The sequence below is a fragment of the Tarenaya hassleriana genome, unplaced genomic scaffold, assembly GCF_000463585.1.
Source record: "Tarenaya hassleriana unplaced genomic scaffold, ASM46358v1 Cleome42, whole genome shotgun sequence".
In the NCBI taxonomy this organism is placed as follows: Eukaryota; Viridiplantae; Streptophyta; class Magnoliopsida; order Brassicales; family Cleomaceae; genus Tarenaya; species Tarenaya hassleriana.
Genome location: NW_010966986.1, coordinates 696,164 through 713,350, shown reverse-complemented (window position 1 = coordinate 713,350; position 17,187 = coordinate 696,164). Strand labels below are relative to the sequence as shown.

The following is a 17,187-nucleotide window of genomic DNA, read 5'->3' as shown; positions in this document are numbered from 1 at the left end:
ACATAAGAACATGTGTTTCGGTCCTTAATGTCTAACGTTAGTTATTTATGTCCATATATCACCATTAATATGAAAATTACTTCCAACAGATACGTGTAGTTGAACTATAAAAGCTACTACAATAATAATAATAATAATAATAATAATAACAACAACAACAATAATAATAATAAGGATGATCCTTCTCTTATATATTACTCCACCCGTTTCACAATAATTTACGTTTGATACATTTATTTTTGTTTCTAAATACATATTATTCTACTTTTTCTAGACAATTTTTTAAAATAATTCTCAATTTTATCATTAACTCAAACTATTGCAATTTCAATAAATTATTATTTATAAGATTAGTAACAATATTAAATAAGGGTATATAAAACATTTTTTATAATTTTTTAAAGTGTGAAAATTTTTAAAACGAAAATTATTTAGAAACGGAGGAAGTATATATAAAGGGGCATAAAAACTATAGTCTTTAATTAATTCTTCAATTCAAATATATATCGCACATCCAAAGAGTTCTTGCCAAACTAAAATAATGGCCCTCCGCATTTTCAGATTCGTTCATCTTCTTGTTCTCGCAACCTTCATCTTTCATGGATCATGTTACTCACAAAGAGGTAAACCCCTAATTCCCTCTATATATATATATATATTATGATGATCCAATCATATTTTTCTCGAATGAATTATATAATCAGGTCGGGACATACGGTCCAGACATGAACTCACTGATCTTCGCATGAAGTCGATAAACAAGATTCTTGGTATAATATATACATACATAGTGATAATCTGTTATATTTTGATATATATATATGTATTGCGTAGGTCCGTATTACAGATTCATGAAAGATGCATCATTAGCACCGGCGGTCTCCAGCTACGACTACATAGTCATCGGGGGAGGGACCTCCGGTTGTGCCTTGGCCGCCACTCTCTCCCAAAACGCCACCGTTTTGGTCCTCGAGCGTGGTGGCTCGCCCTACGAGGACCCGAAGGCCACGGACATGGACAGTTTCACGACCACGCTCTTGGAGATCACACCGGGCTCCTGGTCGCAGCTCTTCGTATCGGAGGATGGCGTGTACAACACGCGCGCGCGCGTGCTTGGAGGAGGGTCGGTGCTCAACGCCGGGTTCTACACGCGCGCAAGCGAGGATTACGTGAGGGAGGCCGAGTGGGACGAGGAGGAGGTGGAGGCCGCTTATGAGTGGGTTGAGAGAAAAGTAGCGTTCGAGCCGCCGGTGATGACGTGGCAGTCAGCGGTGAGGGATGGCTTGGTGGAGGCGGGGGTGGTTCCGTACAACGGGTTCACGTACGAACATATATACGGGACGAAGATCGGTGGGACCATCTTTGATCGGTCCGGACACAGACACACGGCTGCGGACTTATTGGAGTACGCTGATCCCATGAGACTTGTCGTCTACTTGCATGCTTCTGTTCATAAGATCCTCTTCACCACCACCCAAGGTAATAATAGATAGTAGAGGTGCCATTATTTTCAATAACCATAAGATCAATTCTTTAATTGATTTAGATGTGTATTGTGAGTAATTTTTTTATAGGTCAAATTTGTCATTTAATTAAAAATTAAGAACCTGAAAGATCTAATTTTTATTTTGAAAAAAAAATAGGGATTAATTAATACCTAGATACCATTTTGTTATTTACATTTTTTATAATGGACGGAATTGAAAATTAAAGGAAATAAATTTTTAATAAATTAAAAGTTATAACCTCTAGTTTAGGCATCTCTTATTCCCTTAGTTCCCTTTCTAAATAGATGTCATTTTAGAGAAAAAAAATGTTTTAATTTTTAGTAATTTTTTCAAATTTATCCATAATTAAAATATCTAATTTTAATATAATACTAATGTAAATATGAATTGACAATGTTGTATGACTTTTTCTTTATATTTTGTTAAAAATTGTGAAATCTAAAATGATAATTATTTAAAAATTGAGGGAGTATCGAATTTTTACACCAATATTGTGAGAATAATTTTTTTCTACATTTATGTTGATCCAAAACTATGGATTAGACTGTTAATATATAATTTATTCACTCCTATGTTACAATACTAGATTCAGAATTATTTTTCCGATATTCAGAAATTCGATATCATTAGACTAATAAAACTATTTCAACAATTAGTTTATCATATTGTTTCTGTAATCAAACCTGTTGATATAACTAATGAACCAAACAACTGATTACGGTAACACAATATAATCTAAACTTAATGTGCTCAAAATCATTTAAAAATTTAAAATTCTTAATTAAAAATATGGATTTTTCGGACAGATAAGCCAAGACCGAGAGCCAACGGAGTGATATTTCAGGACACGAACGGAGTGGTCCACAAGGCTGAGCTGGCGGACAACTCCCTCAACGACATCATCCTCTCGGCCGGGGCCATCGGTAGCCCCCAGTTGCTGATGCTCAGTGGTGTCGGCCCGGTGGCCCACCTCTTGACACGTGGCATTGAGCCATTGGTCGATCAGCCGATGGTGGGGCAGGGGATGGGAGACAACCCCATGAACGCACTCTTCATACCTTCTCCTTTGCCCGTGGAAGTGTCCCTCGTGCAAGTCGTTGGTATTACCGAGTTTGATAGTTACATCGAAGCTGCGAGCGGCTTGAGCTTGTCCTATGGTCCGACTCGGAAGTTCTTTGAAGGACTCTTGGATCTTCTCAACGAGGTACAAGCGTTATATATATCTATATCTATATCTATATATATATGTTATATACATATGTGTGTGTGTGTAGGTATCGATACCGTTTCGATCAGATTAGTTTAGATGGGTCTTCTGTGGATAAATAGCAATAAGTTCGAATACCATCTAAATATGGACACCTGATCTTTTTAAAGTCTGTGTATGTATGAAATAATGGCATATATATGGATCATTTTTTTTATAAAAGATAAATTGTGAATATTCATAAAACCAATATATATATATATTCTCTCTCCGTCGATCTTAAATTTGAATACTTCATTTCCATTTAGTCTAATTTGGAGAACCAATATAGGAGAAGACGAGTAGCTAGTCCATATGACGTTTAGTAATTTTTTTCTTTTTATGATCTGTATTACATGTTATAAGTTACAACGAAACGTATATATATATAATAAATTGCATGCTTCATGCATTTTGCAGACAAATCTTAACCCTACAACATTTTCGACCCAATCCATAGAAGACAAACTCGGATCCATGGATTCTCTCTTGAATGTAACGACAAGAGCAGGTGTGATCATGCAGAAAGTCTCGGGACCAATGTCGAGAGGACATTTGGAGCTTCGGACCACGAAACCAGAAGACAACCCTTCTGTCAGATTCAACTACTTCCAAGAACCAGAGGATCTGAGGAAGTGTATTCAAGGGCTTAGCACGATCATCAAAGTGATCCAAACGACTGCATTCTCGAAGTTTCGGTATCCGGACATGTCTGTTCCGAAGTTATTGGAACTGATGCTGAGTGTTCCGACCAATCTGAGGCCGAGACATGTGACTGCAGCGTTCGATCTTGAGCAGTTTTGTATCGATACCGTGACGACGATTTGGCATTACCATGGAGGTTGTCAAGTTGGAAAAGTTGTCGACAAGAACTATAGGGTTTTCGGTGTCGACGCTTTGAGAGTCATCGATGGATCCACGTTTCTTAAATCTCCGGGGACTAATCCTCAAGCCACAGTCATGATGCTCGGAAGGTAACATAATCACAATCATATATATACAAAATAATGAAAATTACAAGTATATCTATATTCATAATTATCTCTAATACAAATAAACACAACTCTATTGCTGTTGTCTGAGAATTATTATAATGGTAGATTCCTCCGAGTTCTTGTGCAGGTACATGGGCCAGATGATACTTCGAGAGAGAGCGGGTTCCGACAAAGAGGAAGAGCCATAAGGAGGAGCAAAGAATGAGGTTCACTTTCCTAACTAAAGAAATAAACAATCTCGGTGTTTGTAATCGTTTTCATCCACGTATTATCCAAACGTAACGGTGTATGCATGCATGCATATAAGCTTTTACGTACTGTTTTCCGATATATGAAAATAACGATGAAATCGGAAAACTTAAGGATATATAATGTGCGCACGTAGCATATATATTATATATATGGTGACACGGGCCATATATCAAACTTAGGTATATTATCGATAACGGATTCAAAATCGAAATCCAAACCATAGAATCCGAACTATTCATATTCGAAATCGGTCATCTCCAACCCAATACCCATAATGTTTCAGATAGCCGCTAATTAAAGATGTTTTTCCTGTTTTCTTTGTTTGTCAACTATATCCTACGAAGCATTTAGAATGCCAATTCCTTTTTTTTTTTTTTTTTTTGTAAAAGTAGTTGCCAATTCCTCTCTATCGAAAATAATAATAATAATAATAATAATAATAATAATAATAATAATAATAAAGTATATCATAGTTTTTCTTTTTTCACTTTTGAATATATCATTAGAAAATTTTCTTTAAGAAATAAACCTTTTCTTATAAACATGCACATTCATACTCCTTTCGTGTGGTTCTTTTTCCTTTTTTTTTTCCCATCCAACCAATACATATGCCATTCGAAATTAAAACTTTAACAGCTGGAGTTGAATATACATTATGAGGTGTATCAGAATCAAATGTATATTAAAACTAAAATATAAAAGAAAAACAGGTGTAAAAAAGGGCAAATAAAGAAAAAATCTATACCATTTTTTTGTGCCGTTGTAATTAGAAATTATCATTTTCGAGTTATGTTTCGGTTTTAATTCGGTCATTTTTTTTTCTCCAGGTTTTTATGTTTCGAAGAATTTATATTCTTTCAATTTTTTTATGTTAGTTTTTTTTCGGTTAATCCAATTTTATTTTAAAAATATTTTTTAAAAGATTTTTATTCTGGTTCTATTTTTTAGATTATTTTCATATTTAATTAATTTGGTTTAATAAAAGTCATATTCAATCAATTTGTTGGGTAGTTCAATATAAATGCAATTAAATATTATTTGATTGAGTAAGATTGTTAATAATATCAACACTTAAGTCTTTCCTGAAATGGACGTTTCTTTTCTTTTATAAATTTGGAACAAAATCAGAGCTGCGGATGAAGTCGTGATGGAAGACGCGTAAAAATGAATTTAATAATCTTCTCGTGAGGGCGATATGCATACTTACATACATACATGTATACATATATATGTGTATATAAATTTATGTAAAAGTACAACAAAATGCTTCACCAACCGTACGCCTCAGCATTGAACCAAACCCTGATAGTTATATATAACCCAACAGTCGCCTCCGAATTTCATATCTTTATGTTTAATCTACACGGTTAATACACATCGTATATTAAAAAAATTCTATTCTATTATGAATTTTATTAAAAAAATTTTATGAAGATTCGATAATTTATTTATATTGATCAAGTCTTCGTATCTCAAGTTTCAGTGTTTATGTTTATAATAAATATGAATATTTCTGTGATACGTAAAATTCAATTACGTAAAAAGAAAATAATCTCAGAGTTTAATCAAATACGAAAATTATTTCTGATTTTAGTTCATGTACACAATATTTGATACTTGTACATACATAATACACGGGGGCACGTGTTATTATTTAAATTTTTATCTTTCATAATTATCGTAAAAAAAATTAGACCCACCACTATTTATATCTAATTAATAAATCTCGCGTCTCAAATATTATATTTTCGATAAAAAAATTAAATTCATCAGGTAATAGAATTTTCTATTCGGAATTCAATTCATTCAATCCAGCGTGGCACGGACACATGCTAGTACATAACTTTATGCTTAGACTCAAAGTACGACCATATATCAAATAGTATATAACTCGCGAATATATTCATGTCTGTTCTAACGATTTGAGTGACTTTAAAGCATATATTATACGAATTCACATTTCTAGAAATATTTGGTTCGCAGTCTTCTTAACATTTTCTCTGCATATAAATAAACCAATTAATAGTACGTTTCCTTTGTTCTTCATCCTCTCCTCAACACACAACTTCTACAAACCCTAGCTAGTTTGCGCACTTTCCTTGGCTTAAAACGTCGAGGATGTCATTCTCGACAAATCTCGTCTCTTCGATAATTTTCGTCGTATTGGCGATGCTTAATCCATCCGAGGCCAGCCTCGACGCTCGTTACTACGATAGATTGTGTCCCGCCGCGGAGAAAATCGTTCTCGAAACCGTTCGAAACGCGACATTGCATGATCCTAAGGTCCCTGCTCGCATCCTTCGTATGTTCTTCCACGACTGCTTTATCCGGGTACGCTCTTTTTTTTTCCTCCTTTTTTTTACGTGAAAAAATAAACGACGAATCGATGAAGAATAAAGTCTAACGTCTCCTGATAATATGAATTTGTGAAAATGTCAATGTATATATATATACACACACATAGAGTTTTAATTAGTCTAATAAGAAAATGTTATATATTTACATGTGTATAATGATTCGGCCGACTGTTTAATTTGTTTTTTTTTTCTGGGTTAATGTAGGGTTGTGATGCATCGCTTCTACTGGACTCGACTCGGACTAACCAAGCCGAGAAGGATGGCCCTCCAAACATCTCGGTCCGGGCATTTTACGTGATCGATGATGCCAAAACTAAGCTCGAAAAAGCATGTCCTCGGAAGGTGTCTTGTGCCGATATAATAGCTATCGCAGCAAGAGATGTGGTCACATTGGTGAGTGAGTGAATCCATAGACACAAAATTCGAAACGTTAACTGATCTTTATGTTTTGTCCTGAAATCTTCTCTTCTCTTTAGTCCGGAGGTCCCTATTGGAATGTACTCAAAGGACGGAAAGACGGAAGAATTTCCCGAGCCAACGAGACGATCAATCTTCCTGCTCCGACTTTCAACGTTTCCCAACTGATCCAAAGCTTTGGCGCGAGAGGCTTAGGGATTAAAGACATGGTTACACTCTCGGGAGGGCACACGTTAGGGTTTTCTCATTGTTCTTCCTTTGAATCCCGTCTTCAAAACTTCAGTTCTCTCCACGACATCGACCCTTCAATGAACGAGAATTTCGCCCAAACTCTGAGAAAGAATTGCCCGAAACTAAAGCGAGACAAGAACGCAGGGCAGTTCTTGGATTCCACTTCTTCGGTTTTCGACAATGACTACTACAAACAGATATTGGCAGGGAAAGGGGTGTTCGGCTCGGACCAGGCACTTCTCGGCGATCTTAGGACAAAGTGGATCGTCGAGACATTCGCACGGGACAAAACCGCGTTTTTCAGAGAGTTTGGAGCTTCGATGGTGAAACTCGGAAACGTCGGGGTGAAAGAGGTCGGAGAAGTGAGAGTTAATTGCCGTTTCGTCAATTAAGTAAAATCTTTCAGAAAATTGGAACCATGAGAAGAGTTCTATATACGAAACTTGGTTATTGATTATTTTGGATAATAATGTAAAGCCGACCAATATAATGGCCGGTTATGAAAATATACTTCTCTATTGGGTTTGCTTGAGACATTTGTATTCACACGCCTCCACGGTGTTTTCTCCAAATGGATATCAACTGCGTGTCGTTTTCCATGAACAGAAACGGCACGCAGTTCACCAACGGAATAAAGAGTCCTAGGCTGGACCAGCGGTAAATAGCAATGAGCACAACGTCAAAGGACAGTGACAACATGTTCTATGAATGTGATTAGTGTGAGAAGAGAAACAAAACTTGAATAATGTGATTCAAGCGAAAACTACGTCAGAGCGGAAAACGTACTTGATGCCCTTCGAGACGTTTCTTGCTTCGTGCAACATACACTTGTCTCCATGGATGTGAAACAGAGCCATACCTTCCACCGGAGCCACCTGCAATGGATCAATCTATTCACTGAATACAGCAAATACATTCAAGAAAGTGAAAATATAAAGACAGGAATTTACCTCAGCTACCACACTGTTTCTTGACCCGTAAAAGACGGTCTCTCCACCGACTAAAGGCTGTGGTAAAGAATCATTGGAGTCACTTGACTTGCTCCTGGATTTTGATTTCGGGCCGTTGTTGTTGTTGTTGCCGCCGCCGCTCAGATATATCAACAACGTGTAATGTGTTTCCTTTCCATCTCCAAGATCGACGCTTTCATCGATGTGACGACCAAAACGTTGGCCAGCACTGTACCTGCAAATTCGGACAAGATTCTGTAATCCAATCCTCACAATGTGCAAGAAAATTTAGGAATTTGATCTCATGGGGCGAACAAAGTATACGATGTTGTCCCCTTGTGTACATAGTGGCATAAAGAAACAGATCAAGTTGCATTGGAGAAGGGTATCAAGATCAAGACAAAAGACTTTTACATTTTCACAGAACTTAAACCTTCAATCTCATAAGTATGGTAATAACAATTATTAGACTCAGAGCTAACCTAACAGGTTTGACATCCGTCTTAATTCCAGGCGAGAAAAATGAAAATATCATACTTTGGGGTAAAATTTAAGGAGCAGAAACTAGATTAACCTGTAAAATCTGATATTTGGATTCAAGCCAACAGCGATCTTCCCCTTAATCTTGATATCGGAAAACAATTTGGAAAGCCCGGATTGCCAAATCGTATCCGCAAGAACAGGATCATTCACGGAGATTCGGTCATTGTCTCTATAAGCCTCACCTTTGGCAGGGCCAAGACTTCCTTGGTGAGTAAAACCCATAGACTCGGCAATTTTAACAAAGGCCTTCGATTCATCGGAAGTGAAATAGTTTTGCACCTGAAATCGCAACCCTGTTATAACTCTCAATCGAGCTACTGAATCCTTTAATATTGCTTCACTCCGTGAAATCATCACTCGGTTAACATAATTGGTTCCAAACATAATACGCACATGAACCCTAATCATTGAAAACACAGAAAATGATGAATGATGATCAGAGATATCAAACAAAACTCGGTGACTCACTGGTCAAATCCTTACACAAGCAGCAGCAAATTTGGCATATCAGTAACTCGGATGACAAGACTGGCTCGAAGAATTCAATAGTTCTTCGAGAGTTGGGCATAAACAAAGCAGAAAAGAATCCAATAGTTCGACTGGTCCAAATCAATTTCACACTTAGGCAGAAAATTTACACACGTCGATTACATCTTGCAAAGCAAAAACAGTCTCTACCTTAAAACAATCAAAATTCGCTTTCTCACACTGAAATTATAAGAACCCATCAGCAGATACCGATATAGATTGCAAAATTTACAACTGGGTTTCGAGAATTACGCAGAATCGATGCAGCAAACGAAACCCTAAAACAATTGATCGCATTGAATCGTGACGGAAACCCAAAAGAAAACAAACCAGACGAGCGCAATGGGAAGAATCAAACAGCGTGAGGATTGGGGAGAGACGTACCGTGAAGAGATCGTGATTTTTGAGATAAGAGACTTTGAGATTCTGTTTGGGTTTGATCTTCGGCCATTTGGTCGCATCTGATTCTCTTCCGTCTCCCATCTTCCTCTTCTTCCTTGTTTGTTCTTCTGCTTTCGACATTGCAAAGTATAATGACTAACAATATGTTTATAAATTGTGATATCTAGACATAAGCAGAAATAAAATAATGAATCACAAGTAATATTATATACTTTTAAAGTTACAATGAATATTTTTACGATTACAAACCTTATTTATTATTATTAATATTATATATTTAGAAAATTAATATCAATAAAGCTAATATATTTTCATAACGTTCAATTGTTTTCATTTTCAATAAACTCCTTTTCCTTTTTTTAAATCAAAATTTTCATTTTCTCCACCTAATCTCATCTGAAGAATTTATTTCTTTTGATTTATAATATTTGTTTAAATAGGCTTGATACTTATAGTGTCTAGTATATGTATAGGTGGTCTCTTGTATACTACTTTTTTTTAAAAAATTATTCTTTTACAAAAAAAATCTAAAAAATAAGGGATAATCGCGTAAAAATATCCGAACTTTTACAAAAATCCCAGATAAATATCCGAACTATAAAATTGTCATATAAATATCTGAACTTTTCAAAACTCCCAGATAAATACCCAAACTTTTAAATTTTTTCCAAATCAAACAAACGCAACTGCTGACTCAGCAAAAAACTGTTGACACAGCATTCAAAAATATTACTAAATATCCAAATATTCATCTACATGTATTTAAATTAATATATACATATAAATTCATATATATATACAAATATATATATATATATATATTAAAAATAAAATTATTTATAATTAATAAAACACATATAAAATAAAAATAATAATAATGCATTATTATTTTTAATAAGTATTTTAAAATAATAATAATAATGCATTATTATATATATATAATTATAATTATTTTTATTTTAATATATATACATTAGTAATATATATACTAAAAATAAATTTAATTATTAAAAATAATAATGCATTATTATTATTTTAAAATACTAATATATTTACATAATATATATATATATAATTATTTTTATGCATTATTATTATTTTTAATAATAAATTTAATTATAATTATTTTTATTGTAATATATATGCATTAGTAATGATATATATATATATATTATAGTTATGTGTATATGTGTTTTATTAATTATAAATATTTTTATTTTTATTATATATATATATTTGTATATATATGTGAATTTATATGCATATATTAATTTAAATACATGTAGATGAATATTTGAACATTTAATAATATTTTTGAATGACGAGTCAGCAGTTTACTGCTTGATGAGTCATCAGTTTTTTTTTGCTGAGTCAGCATCTTTTTGCTGAGTCAGTAGTTGCTTGTTTGATTTGGAAAAAAAATTAAAAGTGTGGGTAGTTATGTGGGAGTTTTGAAAAGTTCATGTATTTATATGACAATTTTATAGTTCGGGTATTTATTTGGGATTTTTATAAAAATTTGGGTATTTTTATATGATTACCCAAAAAATAACAACGATGATTATATATTACTTTTATTATATTAAAGATACCAAAAAGTTAATTTTATAGAAAAGTAAGAACAGCATTTCCCTCCTTCTGTATTTGTTCTCCTTTTTTATATTAGGAATATCAAATATCAAGAAATCGATTCAAAAGAATAATACCTTCACCTAAATATATGTATATATATAAAGCTACATACACACCGCCGTTCGACCTGGATTTTTTATATTTTCAAGGTTGAATTGAAAGATATACAATTTGTATTTAACACACGTATATATATATATATATATGGGTATATATATGAGGCTGTTGTTTATGGAAATAGCCATCACTGTAAATAAAAAAATCCATGAAAAGAATATATATTTCAAATTTTTTTACTAGCATTTTAAACAAAAAAAACACCGAAATTATTATCTAAACTAGCATAAACGCATAAAAGAAAAAGGTTAAAAATTTTAACATAAACGAGAAGACGACGCAGTGGAAGGACAGAAGTGGACTGTGATTGGACGAAGAGGAATCAACGTGGCGAAATTTGATTGGTTTTTAGTGCACGTCATTGTACGATGATGTCGACGCGCCAATCAAAGATACTATTCTCTTACCGGTCAGACTCATCTGTCTAATTTATATGCGCCTATCTATAATAATATCTTGAATTTTTCTCATCTCATTTTATTCATCGATGTTACAATTTCGGAAAATATAATATTCGGTTATAAATTTTATTTATTGTTTTGTGGTAAAAAAAATATATGTATAAAAACATGTATGCATTTTTTGCTTGATTACAAAATTTCGTAATCTTTTGTTAAACAATTTTAAGCAGTCCAAAACAATCTTGTGTTCATAGTCCTCATCTGGAGCATCTGTTATGTGAAAAAAAAAAGAATCGTTATGTTTTTCTCTGAAACATTTTTTTTTTACCGAAAAATTTTGGTATGTTTTGTTGGGTTATTCTATTTCTCCTTTTTCACACAAATAGGAGATTATTGATAAAAGTAAAATAAAATAAAATTTATTGATGATACTTTCGATTGGTTATATATAAAATAAACCTAACGGAATTTGAGTAGTTAATAATAAATCATACCAATTCAATTTTTTTTTCGCTTTAAGTTTTTCTCGATTATTTCAACCATATAATGAATAACATTATAAGAAGAAATTAAAAAAATTGTCACTGCTAGACCACGCAATTCAAAGAAAACTCGAAAAATTACAAAAAATATTAGCAGGAAATTGGAAAAACAATTATATATTTATAATCCCATAGTATTAATATAAAGATTTTAAATAAATTGTTCTAATATATATTTTCTATCAGAATATCTACATATTTTCTCATAATATCTAAAATTTTCTAATGAAATCTCTAGATTTTTTTCTATATTTTTTTAGAAATTTGATCCTAAATTATTTTGAATTTGATCTAATTTATTGATTTTTTATCAATGATCTAAACTAAACTTTTCCAAAAAGGAATTGATCTAAAATAAAAACTTAACCTAAAATCAAGTTTAACTCAACAAATATAAGTTCAATTTTTTGTTTAGTTTTACTGCAGTTAAATAATTATGTTACTGCAGGAAATTGAAAGGAGCAGAATATATGTAACAAATAAAATAATAACTAAGTGGAGCAAGATTTACTTATTTTATTTTATTTTATTTTTCTGTTTTAGTGTTGGCCTCTTACTTTCCTTTAGAGATATCTATTCTTAATTTTACCAAAAAAAGATAAAAACTCAAAGACATTTTCTGTCACAAAAATTGTATTTGGTAGTATTTTATTTCGATCTGTTTTTTTATTCCATAATCAATACCTTCTTTGATTCTTTTTTTTCTTCTCTCTTCCTGTTTTGTGGGGTAATAGAAAAAACATCACCAAAGTAACACAGTTCCTTTCTTTTTTATTTTTCCATTTTCGTCCGATAAATCATAGAGGCGGAAGCAGGGAAAGATTTAGGGTTTGTGGCTTATGCACACACAGAGGTAAACACGCCAAGAGACTCTACTCCTCTTTTGTATCAAGATTCTGATCTCTAGGGTTTCTCATCGTTTTCTTAATTTCCTTTAGTTTTCATTCTTGATCTTTCTCTAATGGGGTTTTCTTGGTGAGTGTGTTGATTTTGAGGTAAATCTTGACAAATCCAGCAAGAGGGTTATCTGGGTTTTCATTACTTTCCCTGATTTTGCTACATTTTCCGGGAAAGTTTCCATCTTTGACTTCTGGGTCCAACTGATCTAATCTTGGAATCTCGGGTTCTCGTTTTTCTTTTTCTCCGGCAACCGTTTTCCGGCGTTGTCTTAAAATCCCTCCGACTCTCAGTTTCTCCCACCAAGAAAGTTTTTCAGGTCAATTAGGGTTTCAAATCGAATTTTCTCGGAAAAATTTGCAGGAGATGGTGAGAGGAAAGATCGAGATAAAAAGAATCGAAAACGTGACGAGCAGACAGGTGACCTTCTCGAAGCGTAGAAACGGTCTCTTGAAGAAGGCTCATGAACTCTCAGTCCTGTGCGATGCAGAAGTTGCCGTCATCGTCTTCTCCCAGAAAGGAAGACTATACGAATTCTCTAGCTCCGAGTAAGATTACCGTAATTTCCTCTTTTTTAACCCAAAACTTTTTCATCTTTTCGTACAAATGATCCATCTTTCTTTGATCTTGTTTATGTTTGGTGTATGTATATATGTATGTGCGTATACACGTACGTTTTCGTATTCATATTTCTCCTGACCAGATCGTACTAAAGATTTTCGAAGATACACGTAAAAGATTTTCCTAACTTGTTGTTTATTGCAGCTAAAATTGATTTTCCCCCTTTTCTTTTCACATCTCAATTTAATTATTTCCTATATTCTCAATGTGAATCTGTCCCTATTCTGGGAATTAAACCTAATCTCATATGTATTAATTGATCAAAAGGGTTTTATTTTTTATTATTATTACATGCAAATTCGATTACTAAGTTGCAATTTGGCTTTTGCTCAGTGGGTGTTTTTTCGAGCACGAGCAAGTGATATAGGGTTTTGCGACAAAAGCGTTTTGAACGCCGAACCTAGTACATTGGAACTCTCTTGCTGAGCTCAAACGACAAACAATTTTTTGGTAAAATATTAAAATAAAAACAAATTATATTCGAGTGTTTTTGGTTTCTCTTGATTTCAAACCGTTCAAAAATTAAAATAGCACAAAATAAAATACTTTATGCTGTTATGTTTCTATAATGGAATAAGCTTGAACGAACTTTTTTCATATAAATCAATATCTAACGTTTCATAGTGTTCACGTTCCAATTGCTTTGTCCCTCTTTGCATTCCATATATACCAATCTTCTTGAGAAATCTAATTCATTGTGTATCCACCAAAATCCAATGTCAAAGAAATCATTGAGAGTTGCCAAGTGATAGATGCATTATACAGAATAGATTCTCATGCAGTGATCATTGAGAAAACTTATGATTCCATTACTTGTTAATATGCCTATAGTGTTCTTCATTCATTACACATACTATCTGTGTATGTATGTATTGGGAACCTGTCCATATTAATTGTTATTAATTGCAAGAATGACAGGAGAGTTGCCAAGCGAGAGAAGTATATATACATACATATCTATACCATGGTGTTGTTGTGGACCACGGCAGTTTATACATGCATATATATTCACTCATTTTTGACAATGGTCTGTTGAGATATATCGGATCTTGAAAAATATTATGAGATCCATGTATTGTATCGTGTAAATCTTATCAATAACTGTATAGATGATCTTTGACATATATAGTCCTCTCTTTGGTCCGATTTCTTTTATCTAAATGGCACTAATGAAAGCGTTTATCATTGAAAAAATGTATTTCAGCATGCAGAAAACGGTCCAACGATATGGCAGGTATACGAAAGAGTTTGTACCAGAGACGTTCGACGTAGAGCGATACGTTCAGGTTCACGCCATCAACGTTAATTTATATTCTTGATCTACTTACATGATTAAGTGTTTAACCGATTTTCTCTTCAACTGTACTAAAAATCACAAATTTATGTCATAACTCATAAGCTGAATATATCGTTAAAATTCGATCTTTGGCCTATTTTGTGTAACTCTATGTATATTTGGTATGGACATACAGAAACTAAGGGGAGAAATGGTGGGAATGGTGAAGAAGATTGAGCTCCTCGAAATTCATCAACGGTTTGTTTCTTTTTTAGCATGGATCGATTGGTTCCTAGATTCGGTCGGAAGTTTTGATTTTTAAAACCGTGTGGACGTAAATCCGTCCGCTTGGATATGTTAAGGAAGCTGATGGGACAAGATTTGTCTTCGTGTTCCATGGAAGAACTTCATGAGATCGCCAGCCAGATCGAGAAAAGCCTTCATATTGTAAGATCAAGAAAGGTACCATACAAGAATTCATTTCATATTGCTAGGCATAATTATGCGTACGTCTAACCATAACGACTATAAGGATGTTTAATTTATTAATATATATATATATACACACACATCTTGATCTATCTATATACGACACATACTATAATGCTTTCATGAAACACTAAAAGTTCAGGCCAACCCCTTTACCATCAAAGATTCATCTTCATTGCTTCTTCTTTTGTTTTGCTTATTTTTTGAGCTTTGTATCGGTTTATTGATTTGGTAGGCTCAGTTATATGAAGATCAACTGGAGAAACTTAAGGCAAAGGTGATAACAGTTTTAGTTATTCGTCTTTTGTTCGTAGATACGAGAATTATCATTAGATGATTCGCGTTTTGGCGTGCGATTTTGTCGATCTTTTGTACATTTCGAATGCAGGAAAGAGAGCTCTTGGAGGAGCGAGCAAGACTACGCATAAAGGTACGATTCTATTTATTTCCATTTACGTAAAACTATATTACAGATATGTACGAGTATATTAATATTTACCTTCAATTTATATGAAGCGATATGGAAGTATGTGTAACTGATCTCAGACAAAGGATTCAAAATATAAATTATCAACAAAGATGAATTAGAGCATAGTCTTGTTTTTTGATGATGGTTTTGAGTTGAGAATGTTGATTCCTTGTATATGTTTATATAACATAGGTATATAAAATACTATGCATATATAATATAAATCACACAAATTGATTTATCTACAATTAGTTTGATACTTATTTTTTATTTTTAATTTGCTACGCTAATTGATTACTTTTTTTCCTCTGTTGTGTTTACTTGTATATGAAAATGATGATGGGTATCATGGATATACACAATGTGTGTACGTATATATATATATATAATATGTTCACGTCTAATAATGGAAAATATATAGCATTATATAGCGAATATGACGAATGTTATATATATTTTCTTATCAGTATGGAGAAGGGCGATGGACGATGTTCGAGACCGAACAAAGGGATAAAGCTGCAGCCACCGGCTGTGGAGGAGGCCGACGGACACCGGAGGTCGAAACCGATCTGTTCATCGGCTTGCCGGAGAATCGACTGTGAGATTCTCCCCGACCGATCGTTTGAATTATGAGATGTCGTTTCTACGATTAATAATTTGGATGTTCTCTCTCTTCCAATATATATATATATATATGTATGTATGTATATATATTGTATAAAACGGAAAAATAATGTGATACAATGTCATCTTCGCCAAGTTTGGTTCGTTCTCTTGTATATTGTTAATTAAAAAATTAACATACGAGATTGAATGATTTTTATATATCAACCAATTTATTATATTTTATACACTTCTTGTAAAAAAAAAGAGATAATCACATAAAAATACCCGAATTTTTACAAAAATTCCAAATAAATACCTGAACTATAAAATTGTCATATAAATACCTAAACTTTTCAAAACTCCCATATAAATACCTAGCCTTTTAAATTTTTTCCAAATCAAATAAACCCAACTGCTGACTCAACAAAAAACTACGGACTCAGCAAAAAAAAACTGTTGACTCAGCAAAAAACTGCTCACTCATCATTCAAAAATATTATTAAATATCCAAATATTCATCTACATGTATTTAAATTAATATATGCATATAAATTCACATATATATATAAATAAATAAATATATATATATATATATATATATTAAAAATAAAATTATTTATAATTAATAAAACATATATACACATAACTACAATATATATATAACCCGCAGTCTGGGTTCCTACCCCCGCTGCACCCGTCTTCGGCATA

At 33.0% G+C, this 17,187-nt stretch overlaps 4 protein-coding genes across 7 annotated transcripts; 3 read left to right on the top strand and 1 right to left on the bottom strand.

Annotated features, from left to right (window-relative positions):
• Window positions 1-484: 484 nt before the first annotated feature.
• LOC104825088 (protein HOTHEAD-like) lies at window positions 485-4,149 on the top strand. The gene is made up of 5 exons (XM_010557343.1): window positions 485-623; window positions 835-1,479; window positions 2,315-2,712; window positions 3,175-3,728; window positions 3,877-4,149. The coding sequence occupies exons 1-5, from the start codon at window positions 542-544 to the stop codon at window positions 3,935-3,937; spliced, it is 1,740 nt and encodes a 579-aa protein (XP_010555645.1). The 5' UTR covers window positions 485-541; the 3' UTR covers window positions 3,938-4,149.
• Window positions 4,150-6,022: 1,873 nt separating this feature from the next.
• LOC104825085 (peroxidase 66) lies at window positions 6,023-7,538 on the top strand. The gene is made up of 3 exons (XM_010557338.1): window positions 6,023-6,332; window positions 6,563-6,751; window positions 6,835-7,538. The coding sequence occupies exons 1-3, from the start codon at window positions 6,120-6,122 to the stop codon at window positions 7,396-7,398; spliced, it is 966 nt and encodes a 321-aa protein (XP_010555640.1). The 5' UTR covers window positions 6,023-6,119; the 3' UTR covers window positions 7,399-7,538.
• LOC104825086 lies at window positions 7,477-9,570 on the bottom strand. Of its 4 annotated transcripts, none has more exons than XM_010557339.2 (5): window positions 9,412-9,570; window positions 8,531-8,778; window positions 7,957-8,191; window positions 7,793-7,896; window positions 7,477-7,652 (listed from the first exon to the last, which is right to left on the bottom strand). In XM_010557339.2, the coding sequence occupies exons 1-5, from the start codon at window positions 9,547-9,549 to the stop codon at window positions 7,550-7,552; spliced, it is 828 nt and encodes a 275-aa protein (XP_010555641.1). In that variant the 5' UTR covers window positions 9,550-9,570; the 3' UTR covers window positions 7,477-7,549. The 4 variants fall into 4 exon arrangements, with proteins under 4 accessions (XP_010555641.1, XP_010555642.1, XP_010555644.1 ...); XM_010557340.2 differs by having other exon boundaries at window positions 7,793-7,881; window positions 9,412-9,566; XM_010557342.2 differs by lacking the exon at window positions 9,412-9,570 and adding an exon at window positions 9,280-9,391.
• Window positions 9,571-12,887: 3,317 nt separating this feature from the next.
• On the top strand, window positions 12,888-16,624 carry LOC104825084 (MADS-box protein AGL72-like). Its single transcript, XM_010557337.1, has 8 exons — window positions 12,888-12,974; window positions 13,382-13,566; window positions 14,844-14,925; window positions 15,112-15,173; window positions 15,278-15,377; window positions 15,640-15,681; window positions 15,793-15,834; window positions 16,341-16,624. Exons 2-8 carry the CDS (start codon window positions 13,385-13,387, stop codon window positions 16,473-16,475), a joined length of 645 nt encoding a protein of 214 aa, XP_010555639.1. The 5' UTR covers window positions 12,888-12,974; window positions 13,382-13,384; the 3' UTR covers window positions 16,476-16,624.
• The last annotated feature ends 563 nt before the right edge of the window (window positions 16,625-17,187 follow it).